At 47.0% G+C, this 26061-nt stretch overlaps 1 protein-coding gene across 14 annotated transcripts in view; it reads left to right on the top strand.

Moving 5' to 3' along the window:
• Cacna1d (calcium voltage-gated channel subunit alpha1 D) overlaps nucleotides 1-26061 on the top strand; it is a 301017-nt gene that overhangs the window by 206775 nt on the left and 68181 nt on the right. For 7 of the 14 annotated variants that reach the window (XM_060390779.1, XM_060390778.1, XM_060390776.1 and 4 more), the window contains 12 exons: nucleotides 4723-4810; nucleotides 5087-5146; nucleotides 6141-6167; nucleotides 10276-10436; nucleotides 11875-12100; nucleotides 12204-12411; nucleotides 16030-16150; nucleotides 18668-18782; nucleotides 19300-19369; nucleotides 20190-20256; nucleotides 20826-20973; nucleotides 24368-24497. In XM_060390779.1, coding sequence (XP_060246762.1) covers nucleotides 4723-4810; nucleotides 5087-5146; nucleotides 6141-6167; nucleotides 10276-10436; nucleotides 11875-12100; nucleotides 12204-12411; nucleotides 16030-16150; nucleotides 18668-18782; nucleotides 19300-19369; nucleotides 20190-20256; nucleotides 20826-20973; nucleotides 24368-24497 — 1421 coding nt within the window. The remainder of the gene's footprint in view (nucleotides 1-4722; nucleotides 4811-5086; nucleotides 5147-6140; nucleotides 6168-10275; nucleotides 10437-11874; nucleotides 12101-12203; nucleotides 12412-16029; nucleotides 16151-18667; nucleotides 18783-19299; nucleotides 19370-20189; nucleotides 20257-20825; nucleotides 20974-24367; nucleotides 24498-26061) is intronic. The other 7 variants (XM_060390786.1, XM_060390787.1, XM_060390782.1 and 4 more) reach the window with 1 other exon arrangement.

The following is a 26061-nucleotide window of genomic DNA, read 5'->3' as shown; positions in this document are numbered from 1 at the left end:
CTTCCTTGAGAAGCTTTATCAGCAGAGAGAGAACCCCAAGTGTGGGAGAAAGCTTACACTGAGAAGCGCAGATAAAGGGGCTGTGGGGGTGGCTCAGTGATAAGCTAAGTGCACATACTGCTCTTTCAGAGGTCTGGGCCTTGGTCCCCTGCACCAGCATGGTGCTCACACCCACCTGGCTCCAGCCCCAGGACATCTAATCATCTAATGCCCTCTTCTGGCCACCTGCATACATGTGGCCTACATGTACACACACACACACACACACACACACACACACACACACATTTTTGAAGATAAAATAATTTTAAAAGCAAACTCAGCTCAGCATCCAGCATCCCAGGACATCTGTGCAAGCAGCTGCTGTGGTGACAGGTTTCCGAAGGGCAGGGAGCTCAGTGTGGTCCATGAAAAGCCTTCTTTGGGGATGTTGTGGCTGGAGGACGGGGGATCTTCTGGGGCTGGCTTGGGCTCTTTAGGAGCCGCTCACGTGTTGTGTTCTATTTCCTGGGTGTGAATCCTGGAGAGGACTTGGATGCAGGCTCTCCCCAACAGGCTGCAGGACTCCCAACTTCCCGGGAGGGTGGGGGCCAGTGACTTCCCAGTGCTGCTCAGGCCTGGTCTCCTCGCAGAGCTGGGAACGTGTAAGGAGACTCCTACCTTCAGGCGCTGGGAGTGAAACGACAGCTGTGGGTGTTTCTTTTCTTGCTGATAGCAGGTCAGAGGTAAGTGACCTGGAGGAGACACTGTCCTGCCACTCGGGTAACTAAGCACAGACACACACACACATGGCCCTAGTTATGTGAGATTGAGCCCCAGGCTTTCCTGAATTCTCTTCTGCATCTTTGACCTCACTGAAAGAAATGATCTGTCTTTCAGTGATGAATGTCATTCCAAAGTGTCACCTGATTGAGCCCATGCTTAGACTCATTGTGTGTGTGTGTGTGTGCGCACATGCACGCATGTAGGTGTGCACACACACATGCTTGTGTGTGAGTTTGTATGGAGACGCATGTGTGCGTGCACACATGTGCTTGTGTGTGTGTTTGTGTGTATGCCTGCCTCTGAATTCATAGGGCTGATAGATACGGTTAAGAAATATGTTGTCTGTAGAGTGAAAGTTGATGAGGAAATCTCTGTACGTTGGTTAAAGATGCTAAGTGTTGAGCTAGCCTGAGAAAAGTTCATCCTTTGTTCATTTTTGCGGACTACTACAGTTCACAGTGGCAGACAGGCCTAGTCCTAGATGTAAAAGAAAAACCGATGACCTGTCACAGAGGGTATCTCCAGATAGGGCCCGACCTAGGCTGTTTATGTCACCAAGGCCTCAGCCAGGATGTGCTAACCTGCTTTTCTAGCTTCTCCTTAGGCAGAGCTGCACACAGTTTCCTGCCAGTTCCTTTACCAAACCTTGGGCTTCTAGTGTACTCTGCAGAGGTCCTGTACCTGAAGCACAAAGGGACTTGTAGCTTCCTCCCTAGGCAGATGGCCTTGGTGTGTTCCTGTAGGGGCTGACTGTACCTGCAAACATGAGGTTCTAACAGGTTGGCCTACACCCTAACAAAGCCCAGACACTGACTCCTGCTGGAGGGAGAAGGGAAGGCATTCAGCCATAATGTCAAGCAGGTCCTAGGAGAAAGGAACCTGTCCCCAGACACTTGCCTGAGGGCTCATTACCTGAGTCTTTGTAATTCTTCCTGTTTTGACTCTTATGAAGTTCCAATAGTTGCCAGTACAGCTTGCCACTGTCTCCGGGTGCTGGGCTGACCTTCTGGGTGGTCTGTAAATATGGCCTCTGCACCTGTGGGTGGTAGACTCAGTCTGGGAGGGTTTTTATCAGTAAAGTACCGACCCTGCACGTATGCCAGTCTGTGTGAGCATCTGTACTGAAGTTGCACACATGGAATGAGGCACAGAGAGGAGTGCCAAGTGAGACGGAGGGGAGCGCTCAGCAAGTCATCTGCTTGGTCATCTGTGCAGTCATGGGGTTTGCTGTCTACTTTTGCCTACTTTCAGCCTCCTCACCACTGAGGAGTCTTCAGTCCTGCTTGTTTTTAAATGCAGATGAGATGCTTTGGGGACCAAGGGAGATGTGTGTGTGTGTGTGTGTGTGTGTGTGCGTATGGAGAGAGAGAGAGGTAGCCCAAGCTGATTCAGAAATACATTTAGCTGTTCACACTAGCTACTTCTGGACAGTAATGACAGTGGTATGGGTAAAATGATTCCAAATTGGGTGCTTTGCTTTCAAGGAGCCTCTGGAAAATTTTCCTGATACAACTGGCGGAGTTTGTGCTTGGGCACCTTGCTCATGATTTGGGGCTAGAAATGACACCTGGCGAGCCTTGTCCTGTTCAATCCCGCCCACAGCCCCGAGGCAGGTACTCTTAACCATGCAGATGATGATATGGAGGCTGAGCGAAGTCAGGCCACAGATGTAGGTTAAACTTAGGGTAAGCACACACTACTTTCAGGCATTGTCCTACTGAGAATGAAGGGAATAATCTCAGTGAGCAGGGAGTCTGCCTCACCTCTCTGCAGCCTGGCCTCAGGGCCACACAGTTCCCAGTGTTGGCTGCTATTCAAAGGTGTGAGGGTTCATTTCCTGCCTTTCTCTCTGCTCATCCTTGAGGAGCAGCTAGCAAGAGTCACTCACTGATAACTGGCATAGAGCCAGAAATGCAAAGCGATGTGTCCCCTCTTTCATGGGCTGTCTGTCACTTACCTGTTTCCATCAGATTATTTGGGAAATGAAGCTATAGGAATGAAGAGCAATAAAATGTGCTGATGACAGCATGAGTCAAAACTCCAAAGAGTAGAGGCCACATGATTTCATCTGCTCAGACGTTTACTTTTGAAAAATAGTAATGTTTCAGAATGACAAATATGAAAATTGTGAGTTACTTAATACAGACAGAAATGGCTCTGAATGTGTGGTTCACACAGCCATTTTATCATTAGGAAACTGAAGTTCAAAGAGAGGTGGGATGTCTCCAGGAAGAGTAGGGCAGATTAGAGCCTGGGGATTCCCCTGAATGCATGTGTTAAGCTACCTCAGCTTCAGAAACCACTGACGACCCCAGGTCACAAAAAGAGTGACTCCTGGGAGGATCAGAAAAGAGTTTCCAGTGTGGTACTCATCACCTTGTTTCTGCGGTGCAACCTTCAGCAAGCAGTTGCATTGACTTTTACACCCTGATAATACAGACAGAAGCATGGGACAGACCAGGAGAAGAAAGCTGTGCGTGCGTGCCTGAATGTGCGCCTCCGTGGGTGTCTTAATGAGTGCCTTATTGAAAGGAGTTCTGTCAGATGACAAGGCTTCCTGATTTGCTTCTTTCTGTGGTTTTTTTTCCATGGGTGCAAAAGGGGATGGTCGGTTGCTTTGAATTCAAGGACGGAGGAACAGGAGAGTCCCGAGAGTGTAATCATCCTGTGCTTCTACTCATTTGGCCTTTGCTTCTGAAGCCTGTGCCTCTGAATGTGCCAGGGTGTAGCTGCTAAGCCTCCCACAGGGGCAAGCTCAGCTTCTGAATTTCACAAAAGGAAAGGGCTCAGGGAAAACATGACTCTCTCACCTCTGGGTCTGAGTCAAGTTCCTTCATCCTTGCCCGGAGCTTTACCTCTCTCCTCAGCAGGGATGGAAGCCACACAGCTTGTAGAAAGAACAATAACACTCCCAGTCTCTGCTGGGACTCTGATGTCCACCACAGCTCTACAGGCACAGCTCTCGGGTTTTGCAGATGAAATTTGAGGTGTCCTTGCTCATGGGAACTACCTGCCCACAGGAGCAAGATTTTCATGTGGGTAGTATAAGGTTCTGAATGCCCCCTCACTGGGATCCTGGCTCAGGGAGAAGATGTGCATGTGTTTAGGTGGCTTTGCCAGTTTCCTCAGCTCCACCTCTGCCCCTGGAACAATCAGCCATCTCTGTAGAGCATTCTATACAGACCCCTGAGGTGGCTGCCTGACCCTCACCTTCCAGATGTCACATGTCAGTCATTGGGCCTCCAGGTACTAGGAGGTTAATATTTACAATCTCGCCTCTTCTGGGGATCCTGGCATGGACACGGGGCTCTGAGATCATAGACCTGAGACTGGAGTCCGCCCTGCCCTCCTCAGTGGTTGGCAAGAGCCCTCACCTGCTCATAGCTTCAGGACCGTTTTCTTCCTACCTCCTTATTGCTGGCTTATTTGGGAGGCACCTTTTGCATGTTGACCTTACTGCCTCAGACTGAGTGAAGCTCATAAGCTGTGGAGAGGACTTTGTGTATGACGTCTTCATGCATTGCCTTCTCCGACTGCAATAGCTTATCTTTGATGTGCTGTAAAGACTTTTATGTGAGCTGTGACCTAAGCCCTGATGCACAGGAGTGTGTGGTAGAAACAGTGCCATCCTGAGGTGTTTATGTACCTTCTCTGTACTACTGAGATGGGGAGAATAAAACTGTGCCAGGCCTGGTGCCTCTATTCAGTGTGGCACCCTAGCTTCACTTCCTGCAAAGCATCTGGGCCACCAGAATTGTCACCTGAAGGTGATGTTGGCTTTCCCTGCAGCTACTGGAAGCAAGGGCCCACATGGAATAAAGGGGCCTGGCTGCTCAGCCTTGTGCTGCTGGTAGGCCTCTTTGCTCTCCTTCCTGGTTCCTGAGAGTCTGCATCTGGCCCAACCCCTGGCAGTTCATGCCACAGCCTGCTGTCTAAAGCCTTTTCTTCTCCCTACAGCTAGCATGCCCACCAGTGAGACTGAATCTGTGAACACAGAGAATGTAAGTGGTGAAGGCGAGACCCAGGGATGCTGTGGAAGTCTCTGGTGAGTGTGGAGGCTGCTTGCCCTCTTTACCCAACCTGTCATTTTAGAGATGCTGGTGCCGAGAAGATGCACCCAGAGGGCAGCGGAGTCCTAGGGCTCTGGTCGGAGATCAGCTGGGCTCTAACAGGCTGCCTCCATCCATTTGGTACCCCTCCTCCTGTACCAGGCCTGTTAGGGTACCCCCAGCGTCTTACATGCCTCTGCCTATGAAGTTGTCCTACTAAGGCAGAGCCCAGAAGTGTGCTACTTAACCCAGACACCTGCTGTGTTCATTAGGTGCTGGTGGAAAAGAAGAGGCGCGGCCAAGACTGGGCCCTCTGGGTGTCGGCGGTGGGGGTAAAGGCTGAATTCTCCTTCCAGCTGGGTTTGGTATCTGCGCTTTGAAAGAAGGGCTTGAATGGCAGAACTGCTGACCAGAATGTGCCACATACTTAAATTTTCCTTCACCCATGGGATCTTCCTACCTCATTCCCAGCAGCGGGATCTGGAGGCCCTGCCCTCTCTGCTCATGGCTCCTTATTCTAGAGCTGTGTGTGCACCGCCCTTTTCTAACCATGTGGGACACCCTCCCAGCTCCCAGGCTTTTCTCTAGATGACTGGGCTGCAGTAACAGGGTTGGGGGCAGCAATGCAGAATGTGCTAAGAACTGCCTGCTTTGGGGAGCCCTGTGCTGTTTTGATCTGTTTGCTTCCTGCTTGAATCCTTTCTGTCTTATTCCTGTAAAGTGCAGGTGTCATTTTTAGGAGAGCTCAGCCTCATTTGGGGCAGAGTTTCATAAAAATGACACGCTACTGTGTAATACTTCAGTGGCTCATGGAGTGGTTTTGCTCTGTTCTCCTGCTCTGCCCTCTCTTTGACATGAGGTGGGCTGGGGATGGATTTGCTGTCCCCACTTTACAGACGAGAACACTGGGTTTCGCAAGGCATGCTGCGCCTCCATCCTCACCCATTCAGTGACCAGGGGAGCCAGGGTCCCATTCTAGCAGGAGTGGCAGTTGCTACTGTTGACATGAGGGTTGCAGGCCACAGAGGTCCTGCTGGCTTTCACTGGAGGGAGAGGAAGGATGGCCCTATATCTATGCTGTTTCCAGAGCCATCCTAGAAATCAGAGTTCTCGCTTGCCTGAGCCCTCAAGGGTGCCCTGCCCACCTCCTGGCCCACTCTTAGCACTTTGACATCTGCTCTGCCCTTAACTGAGCTGGCCGGCTGTAGCCACGGGGGACCAGAGTTCTGGCTTCTGTGCATGGCTTGAGCCATCTCTGCTTCAGTGATGGAGCATGTACTCAGGCCTTCCAAATGGGAGTCTTAACACTGTTTTCTTCCTTTTCAGCCAAGCCATCTCGAAATCCAAACTCAGGTCAGTTTGTCTCTTCTTTTTCTCCCCAACCCCCCTTGAGAACTTGAATTGGTTTTCTTTTATGTTATATTTTGAGTTCTAACTGTTGTAGCAAATTAAAAGGTGTTGGCTATATATTATCTATTATTAGCCCTATAATTATTGCAATGGTATTATTTAACCTGTTATCACAAATAATAAGGCACAGACACCTGTTAGATTTTATAATTGTCTATTTACTTTGGGCTGGGCAGATATTTCTACCTACGCTGTCTCAATAACCTCCCCATCCACCTCCTAGCCTCCGTCCAATGCCATCTGTCTTAACCATCCTTATCCGAGCTCCCTTCCATCCCTAATCTTATGAATACTTGCTTATATTTGGTGTTTTTCTCCTTCTGCACCATCCTTGGAGTCCTTCCTCCCAGCCTACATGGTTTCTTCTTCACAATAACCCATCATGGAGTCCTCCTTTCTCCTTTCTTTCTATTTGTCTGTCTCCCATGATTCTCTTGAACCCAAAGCCCAGAAACCTTAGCCAGGCCTACCCCATTGTGTCTTGTCCAGGTTTTAGGCCTTTTAACCAACTGATCAGGAAGAATGTCTAAGGCAGGTCTACACAACAAGGATAGGTGTATCCAGAAAGTAACCAGATCTTGAGGGCCAGTAATTAACGTCAAATACAAGCATCAGACCAACCCCCAACATCTAACTTCTACATAAATTGGTCAAGACTTGAGTTTAAACGTGGATTCCCAAATTTCAGTCAGGCTTTTAAGTATTACAGTCCTGCCTTGGGGAAGCAGAACAGGAACATCAGCACTTAAGCCAACAGTGCACTGTGACACATGAACAACATTCTGCCTCTTCAACACTCCAGTCACCTCTCAGAAAGACCTTTCATAAAAGAAGGTGCAAGAGGCCATCTAAGAGTCTGAGTAGAGTTCTGTTTCTTGACCTGGATGCAGATTACATGCTCATTTTAAGAGTCTCATTGAACCACATGCCTGCATTTGGTGTACTTTTCTTATGTGTTCTTTTTCAGTTAAAGACATTTTCCTGTTGCATGCAGTCATAAAACCTATAGAAATAATAAAACCTATAGAAACTCGAGAAGAAAAGGCATAGTAACCATGGGTTAGACACTGATTTCTTCAAGTTCATTGTCCAGTACATTATGTGTATTGGAAAAAAATTGATAACTTGATCTCCATAAGAATTAAAGCTCCTAACTTTATTTTATTATAAAAACAATAAGCCACAGACTTGATAAACATCTTTGCAAACTTTTTTAATAAAAAGACTAGTATCTAATATAGAAAGAATAATATCTAAAGACAGTATCAATGCTAAAACAACCCTATGAAAGTAGAGAGAAGGTTCTGGTGGGCCGGTCACAAAGAGGAGAAGTGCATGAAAAATAGACATACATACATGTATGTGCACATGAAATGAACACAGTTTATTAGGAAAATGCAAGTTAAAACTATAATTTGATATCACTACATATTGATATAAGTTGATCAGATTCAAATATCTGTTGATGGCAGCTTCTGACGAGGAGGTTGATGGGTATTTTTGTGCAGTGCTGGCGGGCATGTTAAATGACAAGATTATTTCAAAAAAGCACTTAATAGTTTCTTACAAAGTTACGTTAATGATATGACCTAGCAATTCCAATTCTAAGGTATTTATGTAAGAGAAAGATACATATATATAAAAGTTATATATGTTTATAGTGGGTTTATTCATAATTACTTTAAACTAGAAATAACCCAACTGCCCATTTGATGGCAAAATGAACAGATCAGGTGTGACTTATCCATACTTTTCAGTGACAGGAAGAAGAAGAAGGAAAAAAAAACTACTGAGAGGGCTTAGTTAAAAAAAAAAAAAGATACTTGCTGTGTAAGTCAGGTGACTGTGTAAGCGAGAGTTCTGTCCCTAGAACACGCAGAAAGGTGGAGGAGAACCAACTCAACAAAGTTGTCTCCTGATCACCACACATGGCACAGCATGTGCACCCACCACACAACACCCACACACAGTGTACACACACAATAGTGTTTTTCAGTTGCCAACAATGTAGCAATACTGATGGACCTCAAAAGCATTTGGGACAAGAACAACAACAAGAGGCCTCCAAAGAGTTCACATCATGATTCTGGCATTACGGCCCTGTAGCTGACACAGAGCAATGGGCGTAGAAGGCAGACCAGTTGTATTGAGCTGGGGATGGGGCCATGAGCAAGCTCATAGGACTGACAAAGTTCTATATTCTGTCCAACCATAAACTTAAAAATAATAAACTTGCTGCATGTCGAATTATATCTCAACCCAACTTTGAGTAAAATGAAAGAGTCGTCTCTATTACAAGAGACTATAGAAATGCTTCCTAACTTGGTACCTGCCTCTCATCCTCCTGAAATCCTCCCCCACTCTGTAGCCATATCGAGCTATTCTGTCTTCATAGGTGTCTTGTCTTGGTGCCTTTGCCTCCAGGGTCTTTGGCCTGAAGTTTCCTGTAGTCTAGGGAGACTTCCACCTGCCTTGGCAAAGCTCTTAGTCATTGCAGTCCAGCCCAGATCTTGCTTTGTAGAGAGGCCTTCTCTGTCTCCTCCAAGGATCATTTAAGCTCCCTTCTCTAAAATCTGGGGCTGGGCATGGTATGAACTTGCAGTTGATGTTTCCCCAGAACGCTTCATGCCTATCCAGGCCAACAGTCCTGGAACGGTCCCTTATGTATCTCCATTTACCAGCACCAGACACCTACAGTGTTCAGGATGCGGGCTTCCTGACACCCACACACAATCAAGCCCAGGACAGCCAGGCTGGTGGTGCTGCGTGTTTCCAGAGGATACGGCACAGAGGTCTCCTGGATGTTGAAGTCACTTGTACCTTGTTACTACTGTACAAGATAGACTTTTTGGGACCACCTTACTTAGGCGTGTGGGATCATGGGTCCCAGGAAACTCAGCTTTGAGGCATTAAGAGTTGTCTGTGCTGCTTGTCATGTTCCTAGGTGCCATTTGTTCCACTGGAAACTGTAGAGCAGAATAACTACAAAGCACAACTTGCTGCAGCCAGGTCTGTGTGAAGCCGCCACATTGCCTCCTCCTTCGCTGGCTTCCAGGTCTCATGTGTTTAGCATAGCAACATAGCCGAGTCAGCGGGGTCACACTGGGGCAGCCCAGAGTTTCCTCCTTCGTCACACCTCTAGAGGAAGTGCCCTCTTCCCGGACACTGGGGCAGCACAGCCAGAAGAGAGGGGACTTTGCAGCCTGGCTGGTCTTCCCTGGGTCCCCAGTTACTGAAGAGCAGTCTGTGGTGCCTAGCTGTCCGCTTGTGGCAAGGAGATAGGGAGTGTTTTCCAAAAGGAGACGGGCAGAGGGAGAAATGTCTTTCCTTAATTACAAACAGAGACGGAAGGTGGGTGGGGACATGTCACGTGTCTGTTTGGTTCTGCTCATTTTATTTTTATGAAAACACGATTCAATATTGGATGTTCTCCTAAAGGTGTATTTTGAGCATCGCTTGTTAGGAAGGGCACCTGATGACTCAGCATGAAGACACATGTCCCACTCAGCTTCCACACCCACGAGGCACCAGAGGAACACCAGGGATGTGAGAAAGGATCAAAAGCTTTCCTGAAGAGAGCTATGGGCTTGGGTTGCTCTGCTGCTTAGTGACTTCTGTATAACGACGAAGACCCTACATAAGATGCATGCAGCAGGCTGAGGGGTTCTGTCCCACTGCCCTCAACAGATCACATGCCACATGGAGCCCACATGAGCTTCGTGTGTGTGCCCATGCAGCCTTGAATCTGCTCGTGAGTCTGTGGATGTCTAGATTCTGTCACCCACTTGCAGGCTGCATATGTCAGATCCTGGAGTTATTTATAGCCACCAGAGGGAAAGTGATAGCACGATTCATTCACGGTTATACTTTTTAGAGCTGTATGTTAAGTCTATCAATTTGCATCGTGGGTTCTGTTCACTTCTGTGCTGGTGGTCCGTGTCTTTCTTTCCTAAACCACGTAGTCTGAATGTTTATCACTCAGCGAAGTTCACGGGCCTCTGGATACTGTACTTGCCCCTGGCCTAGGGAGCAACGACTGCTTGTTTTTCAGCCGCCGCTGGCGTCGATGGAACCGGTTCAGTCGCAGGAGGTGCCGGGCTGCCGTGAAGTCTGTCTCGTTTTACTGGCTGGTGATCGTCCTGGTGTTTCTCAACACCCTGACTATTTCCTCTGAGCACTACAACCAGCCAGACTGGCTGACACAGATCCAAGGTATGGCTGCAAAGTGTTCTTCTTCTGTTCTGATTTTGAGACCCTTGCAGCTAATCACTGGCCTGTATCATCCAACTGTGGTGTAATGGGGTTGTAAGACATCCTGGTTAGGACTAACTCAGAAGGAAGCAGAACCATTCAGACGCAGGTAGGCCCTGGAGCAGCATTGTCAGCTAGCTTAGGCCCAACCTTGACATAACCCAGGACCCAGGAATTTTGGAGTTGATAGGCCCCTCTCCCTGCCACATTGGAAGAGTTATTCCCACTTCAGTGTTTTTGTTGAATGATTTTGATCCTTCTACTTTGAATGTCTGGAATTGGGGTATGTGAAGATCATCTCCAAAAGAGCCCATTCCAGACAGGATAGTTTTGAACTCTTGAGCTGTCTTCCTATATATTTGCTTCTGCTACTCTCAGCCTATGTGCCATTGGGTTTGTTGTTGTTGTTTGCTACTAAAAAATGGCTTTGGGACTTTGGAAATGGCTTAGTAGGTCAAGTGCCTGCTATCTAAGCGTGAAGAACTGACTTCAGACCCCCAGATCACCCATGCGAAAAGCTAGGTGTGGCAATGTATATCTGAAATACCAGCTCCATGAGGTACACAGAGAGAGACATGAGGGTCTCTGGGACTAGGTTGGGTTTAGTGAGAGGACATGCCTCAAGGGAATAAGGCAGAGACATCTTCATTTGGCCAGGGGAAATGGTCATCTCTACATACATGTGTTCATAAACCACACATACACACTTCCCCATACACAGAGAGAACATAAACAAATAAAAACTAAGAACTGACAGTTGGGTACCACAAGTGGTCACACATCAATGGCACTTGTTTGTATGTATGTATTTTCTCTTTGTGTATGGAAGTGTATGATCTTAATGCACAATCTTTTTTTTTTTTAAACTAAGTTTTATGGGACCAGAACATGGTGAATTAGGTCTTTTCTTTTTCTTTTTTTTTAAGATTTATTTATTTATTATCTTATACAGTGTTCTGCCTGCATGTACACCTGTAGGCCAGAAGAGGGCACCAGATATAATTATAGATGGTTGTGAGCCACCATGTGGTTGCTGGGAATTGAACTCAGGACCTCTGGAAGAGCAGCCAGTGCTCTTGACCACTGAGCCATCTCTCCAGCCCTTAATGTACAATCTTAAGAACCCAGTGTTGAGAGGGTTGAGAGATCCATGTGATAAATGTCCCTACCATTTTATAGTCAGTGAAACTGAATCTCAGAGAAACCAAGGAACTGCTACAGACTCACACCTGGGGAGTGACCAAGAACAGTCAGGATGATCCCTGTGGCTAGTGCGGCAGTGGGACTGGGATGTGGCCTTGGGAGGAGCGTCTCCAGTGGGCAGTGATGGAAGGGAGGTGGCGGGAGAGATGAAGAGCCAGAAGGAGGCTGGAAGCATGCCTGCCCTTTGTCTTCCCAGATATTGCGAACAAAGTCCTGTTGGCCCTGTTCACCTGTGAGATGCTGGTGAAGATGTACAGCCTGGGCCTCCAGGCATACTTTGTCTCCCTCTTCAACCGCTTTGATTGCTTTGTGGTGTGTGGGGGAATCACCGAAACCATCCTGGTGGAGCTGGAGCTCATGTCTCCCCTCGGGGTCTCTGTGTTCCGGTGTGTACGCCTCCTGAGGATCTTTAAAGTGACCAGGTAATGATGTGGGCATCGTGCTGATGTTTGCTCAGTGGTTCCATGATCAGGGGATGCTCTCCTCCTCCCTCAGGGACTCTTACCGGCTCCCCTTGACTTTTAGGCACTGGACTTCCCTGAGCAACTTGGTGGCATCCCTGTTAAACTCCATGAAGTCCATTGCTTCGCTGCTGTTGCTGCTTTTCCTCTTCATCATCATCTTCTCCCTGCTGGGGATGCAGCTGTTTGGTGGGAAGTTTAATTTTGATGAAACCCAAACCAAGCGAAGCACCTTTGACAACTTTCCACAAGCACTCCTGACCGTGTTCCAGGTGGGTTCCCGCCTTCCCCCACCCTAAAAGCAAGTGTGAGTGGAAACCAGGCAGTCAGAGCCCTTGCCTTCTTGTGTCTGCCCACAGCTCAACAGGACACTTGGATTCCATTTTATCAGTCATTTCAGCCCCATGGTCATCTGGCAAATTTTGTGCATTGTAATATAATTACAATATCTTCCAGCTACATATGTGATATGAGAAAATGACGAACCAAAATACCTTTTGTTTGATTTTGTGAGAGCTCCGTGGAATAGACTCAAAACCCTTCTTGTTATTCACTAGTTTGTTCGTTTGCTTCTCTTTAAAATCACAAGGCATGTTTGCAATCCTGGTTATAATAGAGTGAAGGCAAGGAGTGAATTTGGAAGCTGCAGCTGGGATATCTTGATGGGTAGCCAGAGGAGGCTGGGTGGTGGGGCTGTACTGCCCTTTGCTTGAGTGAGGCACAGGCTCTGAAGTTTATTGTGCTGTGGGCTCTCTGACAGTGTCTCAAAGGGGTCCTGCCACTGGAAGGACCACCACACAATGCCACCTGAGAGCCGGGCTGCACTGAGCCCTCCTCCCATGCTTTCAGCTGGCCCCTGCCTTAGACAGAACCTGACAGACTAGTTCACAGTGGCATCCAGTTCCCCCACTTTCTCCATGTGATCAGCAAACATCCAAGCATCCCGTCCCTGCAGAGAGAGGGAGCATCACAGGAAGGGAAAGAAATGGATAGGTTATCCAAGTAGCTTTTCCTGTTCTCTCTTCTCCGACTTTGATAAGTCACTAACCCCTTTCTGAAGGAACATGGAGTCTAGAGAGAATGATCTGGAAGGCTTCATACATGGTCATTTGAGATGCACAGAATTACTGCTAGAGGCCAGGGCTTCCTAAATATTTTGCTGCTTGCAACCACTGTTCACCAAGAAGTTTTTTATAATCTGATGAATATTAGTGTGTGAATGCATTTATGTGTGTGTATACAAATCAAATATTTGCTGATAATGAATCCTGAAGATTTTAAAAATCTTCGTGCCTAAACGCTATCTCTCTCTTTCTCTCCCTCTCTCTCTCACACAGAATTAAAAATAAAAATAAATCGTAAAAATTTAAAGAACATATCTTTGATAGACATACAGTTCACCATGTATTAAAGACAAATGCTAGTTTGCATACTGACCCATACAATAAACAGAGTTAAGTCTTGGGGCTGGGGAGTGTTGGTAAGTCCCTGCCACATATGGGGAGATCCTCAGCACCCACATAAGCAGCTGGGCGTGGCAGTTCATTTCAGTAATCCCAGTGTGGGGAGGATAGCAGAGACCCAAGGATCCTTGGAGCTCATTAGCCAGCAACCTAACCAAATCACTGAGCTCCAGCCAGGTTCAGTGAGAGAACCTGTGTCAGAGCACACGCTGAAATAATTAAATCTTGGCTGAATACTAAAAGCTGTAGAGCATTGTCACTTTTCAAGTTATTTTGAATTTATAATCACCATTCCTAGAATGCCACTTTACATAAATTATGTGCAAAAAGGCAGAAGTATGCCTAAAGACCTTCAGAAATTATTGAAAATCCTGCCCTAATCCCAAACTGTAACTTATTTAACAAGTTTATCCAAACACAACCCAATCCAAAGATACACTAATGTGAAAGCTACATGCTGAGGAACTATGATAGGAAAACAATGCAAGTGTTTGTTTTATGAAATTAAGCCCATGTGTTCCTACAAGAGAAGACAACTTAGTGTCCGCAGTGAAGACACTGCTGTCCACAGCATACAGCGGCCTGCAATCCAAGCCAAGGGCGTTCAGGCAGGCTTTGCTGGCGTTGCCCGGTATGAGAGCACGCACAGTGCTAAGTGGGCGTGTGGAGAATTGGTGTGTAAGGCTGCAGGGACACTGTGAAGCACAGCCTGGATGAGTGCTGCCAGAACAGCTCAGGCTCACTGAAGGCTTGATTTTGAATTTACTTTTGCTTGCTTGTATGTTCAGAAATCTTTCACTTTTGCCAGGATTTTTATCCCCTCACAGTCAGTTAAACGACCCCATGTGAAGTCACACCCTGAGGTTTGAAACCCATGATAGCCTCTGCTCTGGTCTTATTTTAAATTGTGACTTCTGGTTAGCTACTCTTCCTTTCTTTCTTTCTTTCTTTCTTTCTTTCTTTCTTTCTTTCTTTCTTTCTTTCTTTCTTTCCTCCTTCCTTCCTTCCTTCCTTCCTTTCCTTCTGTCCCTTTTCTTGTAATGCATTTATATTACACAAAATTTAGGTGTTATACAAACTGGCAATCCTCCCACCCCTACCCACTAATCCTTTCTTCTGTGTGGTAAGCACTACTGCCCCGTTTCCTGAGTAATCTCAGACAGGTATGCTGGTGGACGAGAGTCATTTTACCCACCTACCCATGGTGGTTTTGCACAGAGGGCGGCCTCCTCCATATACCGTCTGGCATCGTGTTTTAGTTTGTTTCCATCGTTAAGAAATGGGTTCCCTACTTGATCCACAGAAGATTACACTCTCCTTCCAAACGCACCACAGACTCCCGTGTGGGTCACTATTGTTCTGTGACCATTCCTTCACTCGTGAGCGTTGATCTGTATCCTGCCCTTGCCCGTATGCACAGTGCTCCAGTGGGCGGAACTGGACACGCAGGACACGCTAAGCACGTGTGAGAGATCGGATGGATGCGTAGGATGTATCTTCCTCGTGGATCTGCTGGGTGAAAGGGCTGGCTCTCCTTTGGTACCCTTGACAATGCTCTGCTTCTAGTGGGTTTTGTTTACTCTCAGGCAGCAGTGTGGGGACCCCCGGACCTCCTTCCCTTTGTTTAGGTCGGTGTTTGTGCTTCATGATGGCTGCCAGCCTGACGGGTGAAATGGCTTCTCATTGTAGTTTTATCAGGAATGAAGTCAAGGGCCACTTTTCTAATTAATCTGCCCATTTGCTGTTTGATTCTGGTCTAAATAGAAGATAAAGAAATGCTTTTCCCATGGGGGTAGCATTTTTAAAAACTGCTGTCTGTATTTATGTGGTTGGATTTCAGAATGGATTTAGATTACCGGGTATCATCAATAGAGAAGATTTCATTTGTAACTGATTATATCTACTCTTTAGATAGTTTATACGCTTACATGTGACAGGATGCCTTGATTCTGAATATGCATGGATGAAATTCCCAGTCCCTTTGGTATGTTGGCTATGTGGGATACTACATACTGAGTAAAACAAATGAGAAGAACCTGCTCAATCAGGTTCTCCAGGAATAGCACGGAATAGGGGTTGGCGGGGAGGAAAGAAGCCAGTTGTAGAAATATGGTATACTTTGTCCTTTAAAAAACTAGAGACAATACCAGTGGCCTTTTGCTCAAGGGGTATATATGTGTATTTTAATCCATAGACAAAGGTACAGACAGGCAAGTGCCGGGATCAGTCACTGCCTTAGGGAGAGGGTAAAGACTAGAAGAGACAACTCTTCCTTGCAATATGAAGCAGAACATTGAAGGTTCCACAGGATACAGAGAGACCAGTTTCACTGTGATCTGGGCTGAGGCGGGAGTTAGCAGTGGCTGAGGAGAGTAGCTGTGGTCTGAGGACTCTGCCTGCTGTCTGATCTTACCCTCCCCTTCTCAGATCCTGACAGGTGAAGACTGGAACGCGGTGATGTATGACGGCATCATGGCCTATGGGGGCCCCTCGTCGTCCGGAATGATTGTCTGCATCTACTTCATCATCCTTTTCATCTGTGGCAACTGTATCCTTCAGACCCACCGGGACTGTGCAGTCACCATCACTGTCTTGTTCTTTGTGAACCTCCTCGTGGTCATGGTGACAGCAGTAGCAGCTGTAGGGCTAAGGGAGACATGTGCCTTTCCCTTGTTAGCTCCATGCTGCCTTTTTTCCCCACATGACAGATGGGAGCCATATTATGAGTCATGCCTGGGGTTAACAGACTTATACTGGTGCCAGTAGATAACGAGCTTAGTATCATGTTGCCATATAAGACAAGCAGGGAAGCCTGATGGTGTTTGTTTTGTCATTACTGGAAGGTTGGGGCTGCATCCATGTCACCCCATGAGCAGTGAGCAGCCTCGGTCGTTTGTGCCAGTCTTGCTATGCTCACCTGTCTGTATTGTGCTGGGTAAGCTTTCTCTGATTTGCTTGATTCCTCTTCCTGCTGAGACTCATCATGGACTTCTGCAGTTGGCTGTTGGACCAGTTTGTGCCCCAGCCTCTTCAGGGGCTTGTGATGTTTGGTTGTCGTGCCTGAGTTATTCCGCTCCTCCATGCTAAGCCTGTGTAGGGACATGAAGACCCCATGCTCTCCACCCTTCTGATTCAAAAAGTCCTACTATCAATGACTCCCTAGGGTCCAGACTGGCAGCTCATCCTCTCTGTCTTCTTTAGCTCTTCAGTAAGCTTTCTTGAGTGTGGAAAGTCTAGTGCCAGTCTGCACTGCTGTCGTTAAGGGCAGCGTTTCATGTTACAAGATTTCTGAGAAAATCTTACCGCAGCATGTCTACCACATCTCTGAGTTCCAGGGAGCGCCTTTGCCCTTTTTCCCTACTCAGAGATGAGCTCAGCGACCTCTGAATCCCCCTCAGATTTTGTCCGTGTCTGTTGCCTCTATGCAGAGTCCAGTGTCCACCGCAACGCCAGTGGGCAATCCCCACCAAGCAGACGATAGCGTCCCCAGTCAGGCGTCTCCTTTTCCTTGTTTGTGTGTTTCCTGCTCGGACAGTGCAGACATTTGTTAAATAGATGGTTTTCCTTTTCCGTTCTCCTCCTGCCAGGCTGTGTCACACCGTGCACGAGGCTTGTGCCTGCACACTGTTCCCTAACACTCCTCTCTGGCTCCGTGTTGAAGCTCTTCGTGGCGTGTGCCACCACATGAAAGCCCGAAAGAGTTGCTGTTTTCTGTCTCCAGCTGGAGGCAGTACTCCATTTTATCATGTTTCCTTCCATACCCCAGTGTCCAGCAGGGCTGGCCTGCCCAGGTTGCTCTGTAGATCTTTCTAAATGAACCCGCGGACACCCCTTGTAGGATGTCTAGGACATGCCCCTGAATGCATGTGGCAAATTGATCTAGATTTGCGCTCCACTCCCCACAAGTTTAGTGTCATTGCAAGGCTGGGATGGGATTATTTCCTCCTGGGGTCCATTGAGAGACGTGTTTGATATCACTGTTCTCAATGCTGACACCTGCTCAAGCCACCATTGCCACACCTCTCTGAGGAGTCTCCATGCTTACCATGCTGTCTCCATCCCAGGATGGATGCTTTGTCCAAGTAGCAATGGAACTCACCCAGGTCTCCATCCTTTTGAAAGACCTGACTAGAATAAGGCATGGCATCACCTCACAATGATCTTGCCATAAGGCCCTTGGTAGCTTTTTGTTGGTGTGTGTGTTCAGCAGCCTATCTGGAAGTTTGTAACACACAGGGCACATGGGGCAGAGCCCACTGCTCCTGTCTGCCCCACAGCCCAGCTGTAGGCTGAGCATCAGGCTTAGGGAAACAGCCAGACAGCATAAAACCTTTTCACAGATTACCCTCAGACCCCTGGGCTTCTCAGTGTTCACAAATTCCAGTTAGTAAGGAAGTAACCACATCTTCTGACTCGATAATCTTATTAAAAAAAATTTTTTTTTCTAAAAATTCTAGAAAACATCACAAGCAATGTTATATTAAAAAAAAAAAAACAAATAAACACAAAAGCTTATTCACCTGATATGTTGCCATTTACAAAAAACCATGTTCAGCCACAGTGAGGCCCTCAGAACATAGCCTAGCCTCCTCTGGCAGGATCTAGCTTACCATTTATAGCAGGTATCATAGCGTAAAGGAACTAACTGCAGACTCTGGAGGCCATGCTAGAGGAGAAAGCCTCCTACTATATTGTACAATGAGATCATCATTTTGATCACATGTGGCCTTTGAAGGCATCTGGTTTGCAAAGGAATCCCTTGAATGTGTATGTTATAATGTGTGTTTTCAAAGAAAACAAAACACAATGTGCTCCAAAAATGGACAGCAGTATCTGAGCAAGGATATCTGTGGCTAGTCAGGAGACCCTACATAGGTTTCTATGCTTTTCACTTTTTTTTTATATAAGTAGGATTTTACAGAGTTCTCCAGTTGTACCAAGTGAGTATCACACTAGGGACACTCACCCACTCCCAGCCTACATGAGTAGAGAAACGTGACGTTGCTGTTATCAACTATAGGTAGTTGCACTTAAAACACGTTGTACCTTAAGATTTCCAAATTAGATATCCTACTGAACGTCTTCTTGGCCATTGCTGTAGACAATTTAGCTGATGCTGAAAGTCTGAACACGGCTCAGAAAGAGGAAGCTGAAGAAAAGGAAAGGAAAAAAATTGCCAGGTAATCTCATTTTCACAGAGGCATTTGCAAAGGTGCGAGGGGTTCCCAGCCATACTTCTAGGGGGTGCTGGAGACTCAGACAGGCTTTCGAAGAGCTGAAGCCACTTTTTGCTGCTTTGCGGTGATAATGGGTGACCATGTGGTACCAACTAAAGAAAAGGGATTCTTGGATAGTCAGGTCCTTGGCTCTTATCCTCAGAACAAGGAGTGGAAGTCACACATTTAAGTACATCCCTGTGCTTGAAGAATCACTGTAGTTAATTTTGATGTTATAAATTAAATGATGCAGTCAAGGCTTATCCGCTCTGGGCTGAGAATTATAATGAAGTGATTTGTGTAAGGACTCCATTGCATTAGATGAACAGAAAACCCTGAGTTTGGGTTGCACTGTATTATTGTCATCGGTGTTTTCAGTTGAATTTTGGTCCTTCATCCATCACTGTCGATGCAGAATCCTGGTTAGTGCTTTAATACTAGCAATATCGTTATTTGGTTTCTTATGTTCTTTTATCTATAGAAAAGAAAGCCTAGAAAACAAAAAGAACAACAAACCAGAAGTCAACCAGATAGCCAACAGTGACAACAAGGTATTTCTCCCACAATAACTTTTCTTTGTTTCAAAGTGATTCTGTTGGTGTCTCCATCACTGTACCACTTATACCATGAAGGGGTCTTGAGTGTGATATTTTGCTGTGAAAAATAGAGCCCACCATGTAGACACTAGGGATTCTGACTGAGTTAAACAGGAAGCTGATTAACCAACATTTCACCATAGGATGTGGATATTCAAACAGTTGGACTACTTGTTTTGCTTTGAGTTGCAACTAAGTGGTCAGACATAACCCATGCTTATGATTATGTTGATGTCTTCTTAGTGGGTGTTAAAGAGGGGTTGTTAGCAGATGTCTGTTCCCAGAGAGGCCTATAGAGGCCAGGTGGTCTTAGGGGCCTTCAAGGCTGCACCGTCCAGTTTCATCCTACCTCTGACAGCTCTGGATATTTCTGGGATGTGTTTGCTCATTGAATTGATGAATACTGAGTGACAGTTGCATATCAGCACTAGACTACCTCTATGGATTTCACAGTCTTCTTGAGAGACAGGGATCTAAATGTGGTTACCACAGTGTATGTGCCTGCACTGGGATGGCCAAAGGGTAGAGCCATGTACAGTGCCCACTTATCGTGACCCAGGTGGTGGCCTGTCTCCCACCTGCTCTTGGGCCTTGTAGCTGGATCAGAATCCCCAGCTACCATCTCTGCTTGAATGTGCATGTGTGTGCATGTGAGTACGCATACACATGCATGTGTGCATAAGAGCCCTCACACTGCTGAATGGCAGGGTGGCTCTCTAGAGGGCATTGGCCCTCGGAAGTACACCAAGTCAGCCTTCCCTCTCTGTCGTCCTAGGTTACAATCGATGATTATCAGGAAGAGGCTGAGGATAAGGACCCTTACCCACCCTGTGATGTACCAGGTATGTGGGGCAGAGAAGGACTCTCAGTTTGGTAATTTTGGCGGGGGGGGGGGGCTGTCACACTGCCGAGGCCACCAGGGCTGTAGTAGACTCCATTGTCTTGGGGAGCAGTTAGCTCTGGTTACCCCAAAGTCACAGGCAGGGAGATGAACTCAAATTTTCAGGTGACAGAGGAGGGAGGTGGACACATAGGCATAGCTTTTGCTGGAAAGATGGCTATGGAATGTCGAAGCCTGAAGGCGAGCATGCCTGTGACTCAAAGTCCACACAGGTGTTCAGACTAACTCTGAGCAAGGGGTGGTGGGGAAACAGCCAGCTGCTGGGACGTGGCAGTGAGAATCTCACCTACATCTGTGCCCACATTAGGCCTCCTTCCCATGTCTCATAGCCAAGCACGCCAGACAGTGGTGTTGCCACCCCCTTGCACATGCAGCCCGTAGTCAGAAGGAAAAGAGAGGTTCCGGTCAGTGGAAGCGGATGTTGTTAAAGTTTAAACCATACTTCACTGTGAAGTTGACAATTCAAGCCCGTGTGTAATCTTTCACCCTGTAAAATTGTTCCGTTTAAAGTAGGTGAAGAGGAAGAGGAGGAGGAGGAGGAGGAGCCTGAGGTTCCTGCTGGCCCCCGTCCTCGAAGAATCTCAGAGTTGAACATGAAGGAAAAAATTGCACCCATCCCCGAAGGAAGTGCTTTCTTCATTCTTAGCAAGACCAACCCGTAAATATTCTCTTCCTAATCCCATTGTTGCTGTCTCTCTACAGTGACTCTTGAGGGTGGGGGTGGGGTAGAGTAAATAAAAGTGGTCCACAGCCCCCTTCTGATCCTGAGTGGTTCTGGACCCCCACACATCCCTTCAACCCCTCTCCTCATCCTTTGCTTTGCCATGCATTCAGCCCTAAGGAAGTTCCTGTTCCCTTGGGGGTTCGAAGGATTCCTAGGAGGAGCCTGCTCTAGAATCCCTGCCCTCACTGCCCCTGCGTGGGAACAATAGGACAGTGTCTAGCTCAGTAAGACATTCTGGAGGAGCTCATGGATCTTCTGTGTGTACACTGGCCCCCTCTAGGACCCTTTCTTTCTTTCTTTCTTTCTTTCTTTCTTTCTTTCTTTCTTTTTAAGAGGAAGGGTTTATTTTGGCTTAATATAGTACATCATGGTGGAAAGCCAATGGCGTCAGGAGTGGCTGGTCTCATTGCATCTGAAGTCAGGAAGTAGAGAGTAGACAGAATCCTCAAACACTCCCCCACCCCACCCCCAGTCTTCCAATAAGGTCCTACCTTAAGGCGTGGTTCCCAGCTGGGGATCAAGTGTTCTAACATATGAACCTGTGGAATATATTTCACATTAGGACCCTTTCTTAACAAGTGGATGTTGTCTTACGAGGCTGCACGGAATGAGAGCTCTGTAAGCGGTTCTGTGTCTTCATTTTCAGGTCCCATTTAGGAGATCTTTTTTCCCCCTGTTGAGTTTTATGATATTGCTCATGATGCTTTATAAGCTGTACGGATTTGATTCAGCACTAGGATACTGTGCTTAAAATAGCATTTCTCATATTAAAATGATAAGGTGCTCACCAGGAACATGGTAATGACTCACAGACTGTTGGAGGAAGAAGTCTATTTACTAGCTGTTTCTAAGTTTAAATCATCTGGGATTACGTGAGCTTCCAGCGGCATAGGTAGCTCCTGGAAAGGTTTCTGGAAGAATTGCAGAAGTAGTTCTTGGCTGTCAGAGTGGAACACTGTGTAATTCATGGGCCCTGGAGAGACTCGGGTAGGAAGCAAAGCAGGCTGGAGGCCTTGAAACACGACAAGTTTCATGATCCTTTACAAAATGAGTTTGTTGGTATTGTGTGTGAATGACAGCCACCGTGCATAGAAAGGTTAGAGGACAACTTTATGGATTTGGTTCTCTCTCCCGTTTGTGTTGATACTGGAATCACATTCAGGCCATCAGGCTTCATACAGATTATTTACCTGCTCAATGATCTGGCCCACTCCGATGAGCTTTAAATAGTTCCTTGGTGAACATTCTTTAAAAGAAAGAGAGAGAGAGAGAGAGAGAGAGAGAGAGAGAGAGAGAGAGAGAGGGAACAGAATAGGCGGTGAGAAAGAACAGAATAGGTGGTGACACTGTGACTGATGCCTGTAGTTTGTTGCATGTGTATGTATATGGAATGAATAGGTCCATTCCCCCAGAAGTCAAGAGCATCCCTACCCTCATTGTCTTGGAAGGTCTTCCCCAGGCCCAGCCACTGCAGAGTGCAAGCCTTCCAGGAAGTGTGCACCAGTGAGCAGCCCCGAGATGAGAGACTTGTAGTGCGGGGTCACCCACATGGAAAGGTGACTCTTAGTTTTGAAAATGAAAAGTTATTTTTCCCAAGGGAAAACCATCCATATTCTTTAGTCCAAGTAATGACAGCAGCCAACAAAAGAAAACTCTTTAAATCTGGATATTGAGAGTAAGGATGTTGTGACCCAGTCCCATGGCATCTCAGGGGAACAGGAAAGATTCTGGTGGGCCCCGAGAACCAGTGTGAAGGACTTAGATCTGGGTTGAAAGACTCATGGCCCTACTTGCTTCCCAGGATTCAGTGAGAAATCCCACATGGTGCAGTGAGATCCTTAATTGTGAAAAAATGATAAGGCAACTTCTGCTTTGCCTTCCAAGGACTTCTTGGAAGTTTATGGGCCACAGATATGGCTCAGTGGGTAAACGTGCTTGTCACCAAGCCTGATAACTCGAGTTTGATCCTTTCATATGGGGTCCATAAGAAAGGAGGGTACTTACTCCCCAAAGTCTGCCTCATGCAGACTGTGGCCTGTGTGCATACACACACACACACACACACACACACACACACACACACACGAGAGGAGGGGAAGGGAGGGAAAGGGGAGAGAGAGAATAAACAAAGGCAATAAAGTGTGCTAAAAATAGGACATTTATGGCAAACTTTCCAGACAGCATGAGACTTCACAACTCTCACTTTTCGCTGGTCACATCTATAAAATAGCTGCTCTGCAGGCAAAGGTGGGAACGTGTCCCATTGTTTGTGTTAAAATAAAAACACTGGGCAAATTAAATTCGGCAAGAGTTTAGTGAGGCAAATAATGGTTCCCGAGTAGAGCAGCGAAGCCAAGCCAGTCCATGAGCTGCGGCATGGAGATGACATCATGGACAGAGCTCTGAACTGAGGAAGACACAGCCTGTCCAGCCACAGCACCCCCCGGGGCTTACTCTTCCCTAGCAGTTCATCCAACTCAACACTGAGGAAGATCCAAAGACATGTTGAGACAGCCATGGGTCTGCTGGCTGTCACACCTGAACCAGCAGGCAGCCCATGACTGGCTGAGGCCCAGCTGCTTGCTACAGTAGTGTCTTCCTTAGTTGGTTCACAACAGTTAGTTTACAACTAGGGTGGGTTGTAGTTTGTTGTGTAGTTACTCAAGGGACTTAATTTGGCCCAGTTTCCTTTCAGAAGTCAGGCTTTATGCTGTGGTAGAACTACAAATAGGGTAGACATGCCTGACTTTGGAATATACCCCTTGCCCTTACTAGCTCTGTCACCTTGACATTCTTTCCTATCCATGAGCCTCAGCTTCCTCACATTTTTCATGATTTATTTTTATGTGTATGAGTGTTTCATTTGTGTATGTCTCTGTACTACAAGTGTGCAGTGCCTATAGAGGCCAGTAGAGGGCACTGGATCCCCTGGAGTTATAGAGGGTTGTGAGTCCCTGTGTGGGTGCTGTGTGGGTTCTGAGAAGTAAACCCCAGGTCCTCTGGAAGACTAGACAGTGCTCTTAACACTGAGCCATAGCTCCATCCTCAGCCCCGTCTTCCATCTTTTGGAGGGACAGTAACCCCCTGTGTAAGGACTGGATGTAATGGTCTCTGTGGAGCTCACAGCACAAAACTGCTCAGTCCATCTGGCTTCGGCTTTGAGGGGCAAGTTGTGGGTCATATTGCTCATCTGGGTGGAAAACAAGAGCAGCCTAGCCTCTGGCCAGCTTCTTCCTGCTCTCTCCAGAAGCAGCTTCACACTCTGGAGGACCCTAGCAGGCTCAGGCCCTTGTCTGGGACTGTGTTCATGCAGTGCTTTTCTCCACAGCATCCGTGTGGGCTGCCACAAGCTCATTAACCACCACATCTTCACCAACCTTATCCTGGTCTTCATCATGCTGAGCAGCGCTGCCCTTGCTGCTGAGGATCCCATTCGCAGCCATTCCTTCCGGAACACTGTAAGCCTCTGAGAGAGGGGGGATGTGGGTGGGACTACCCTGGGGGTCAGCAGGTCCAGGTGGGGGCTGCAGTTTCCTGTGGTACCAGGGCTTTGCTTTCTCTGGACAAAGCTGATGAAGGCACTCAATTAGAAGCTTGTGCAGTACACCAGTGTCTTCAGGGACTTCTTTGCTCTTTTCTTTCTACATTGGGGTTCCCCTTCCCTTGCTAGTGGCACAGTGATAGCACTTTACAGTTCTAAGGGGAGAAGGTAAACTTAAGCCCTAGCATGCATAGGTCCAAGAGCTCTCACCTTGGGCTAGTGAAAGCTCCTCCTTAGGTATAATTTACCTGTGGCTGTTCAGCCGCTCCACTGATGAGAAACACAGGTCAGGGAAAAGGTGTGAAGCCAAGCTGAAAAGGGCAGTAGGTAGTGGTTACATTTTTGATTGTTCACCAACTCAAGGATGATGCCACCGATGTGTCCATGTTAGAAGATATTTGGCTCTAAATTAGTCTTTGCTTTGGGATCTCTTCCCTAGCAGTTCATTTAACTGAACACTGAGGAAAATCCAAAGACATATTCAGACACCCATGGGTCTGCTGGTTGTCACACCTGGACCTTGAAGCACACTTCAGGGCACTGCCCAGGAGACGCAGCATGAGCGCAGGGCTGTCAGATGTGGCTTCCTCTCTCCCCACATCAGATCATTAGGATGAACACACACCAGCAGATCGGGGCCATAGCCTGTGTCAGTAACCGCACCTTCCCACTTCCAGTTCCCTGCAAACCTGCTGGTGATGGAAGGATGCTCTCGGGAGACTGTGAAAAGGACTTTCCCGTGCAGCTCAGGTGGTGCCCCTGTAAAGATGAGGGCAGTGAGCCTGCCTCAGTCCATCCTCACAGACACAGCCTTGAGTAGAGATCATCAAGGCTGTCTTCATTTAGGCATTCAAACAGAGTGGACACCCTCTGTCATTGAGTTCCATATAAAAACGAAGCACGAGACAGAAAAGGTGTTTGGAGACAAACCATGTTATCTCAAGTCAGGACCTAGCCCAGGCTGTGTCCTTGAGAAGCAAATTTATGCTGCTGCTGCTTCTCTTCCTCCTCCTCCTCCTCCTCCTCCTCCTCAAAATCAGACAGGTTTTTTTTTTTTTACTTCTTTTTTTAAATTTTTTTATTTTTTATATTAATCACAGGTTATTTTTATGTTTCTTCTTGTCATAGTTCTTTCCCATGCATTTTTCCTTGTTGTTTTAGACAGATGCACCTAGTTACCTGTATTGCTGTTAGAACAGAGGTTTTTCATTTTAACAATAGCTGAGTTTCTAGTATAAAGGGAAGAAGGTGTGTGGAGAAAGTACTTAAGTCTAAGACCTTAGAAGGGCACCTGGGCACCATGGGGCCCAGTAAGTGTGGCTGCAATGTCCTTTCAGCATCTGAGGAAGGGATAAAGGAAAGGGGGTGCTGATAGTGGACTAGCAAATACAGTTACACAAACTGTTCTAGCAATGTCTAGCAGCCCAGAAATGGGAAGTTTGGGAAAGGGTTTCCTGCAAATTGAGCTGCCATGGAGTAGA

The sequence above is a fragment of the Meriones unguiculatus genome, chromosome 9, assembly GCF_030254825.1.
Source record: "Meriones unguiculatus strain TT.TT164.6M chromosome 9, Bangor_MerUng_6.1, whole genome shotgun sequence".
Classification (NCBI taxonomy): Eukaryota; Metazoa; Chordata; class Mammalia; order Rodentia; family Muridae; genus Meriones; species Meriones unguiculatus.
Note: the sequence above shows the minus strand (reverse complement) of the source record. Positions and strands in the feature narration are given on the sequence as shown.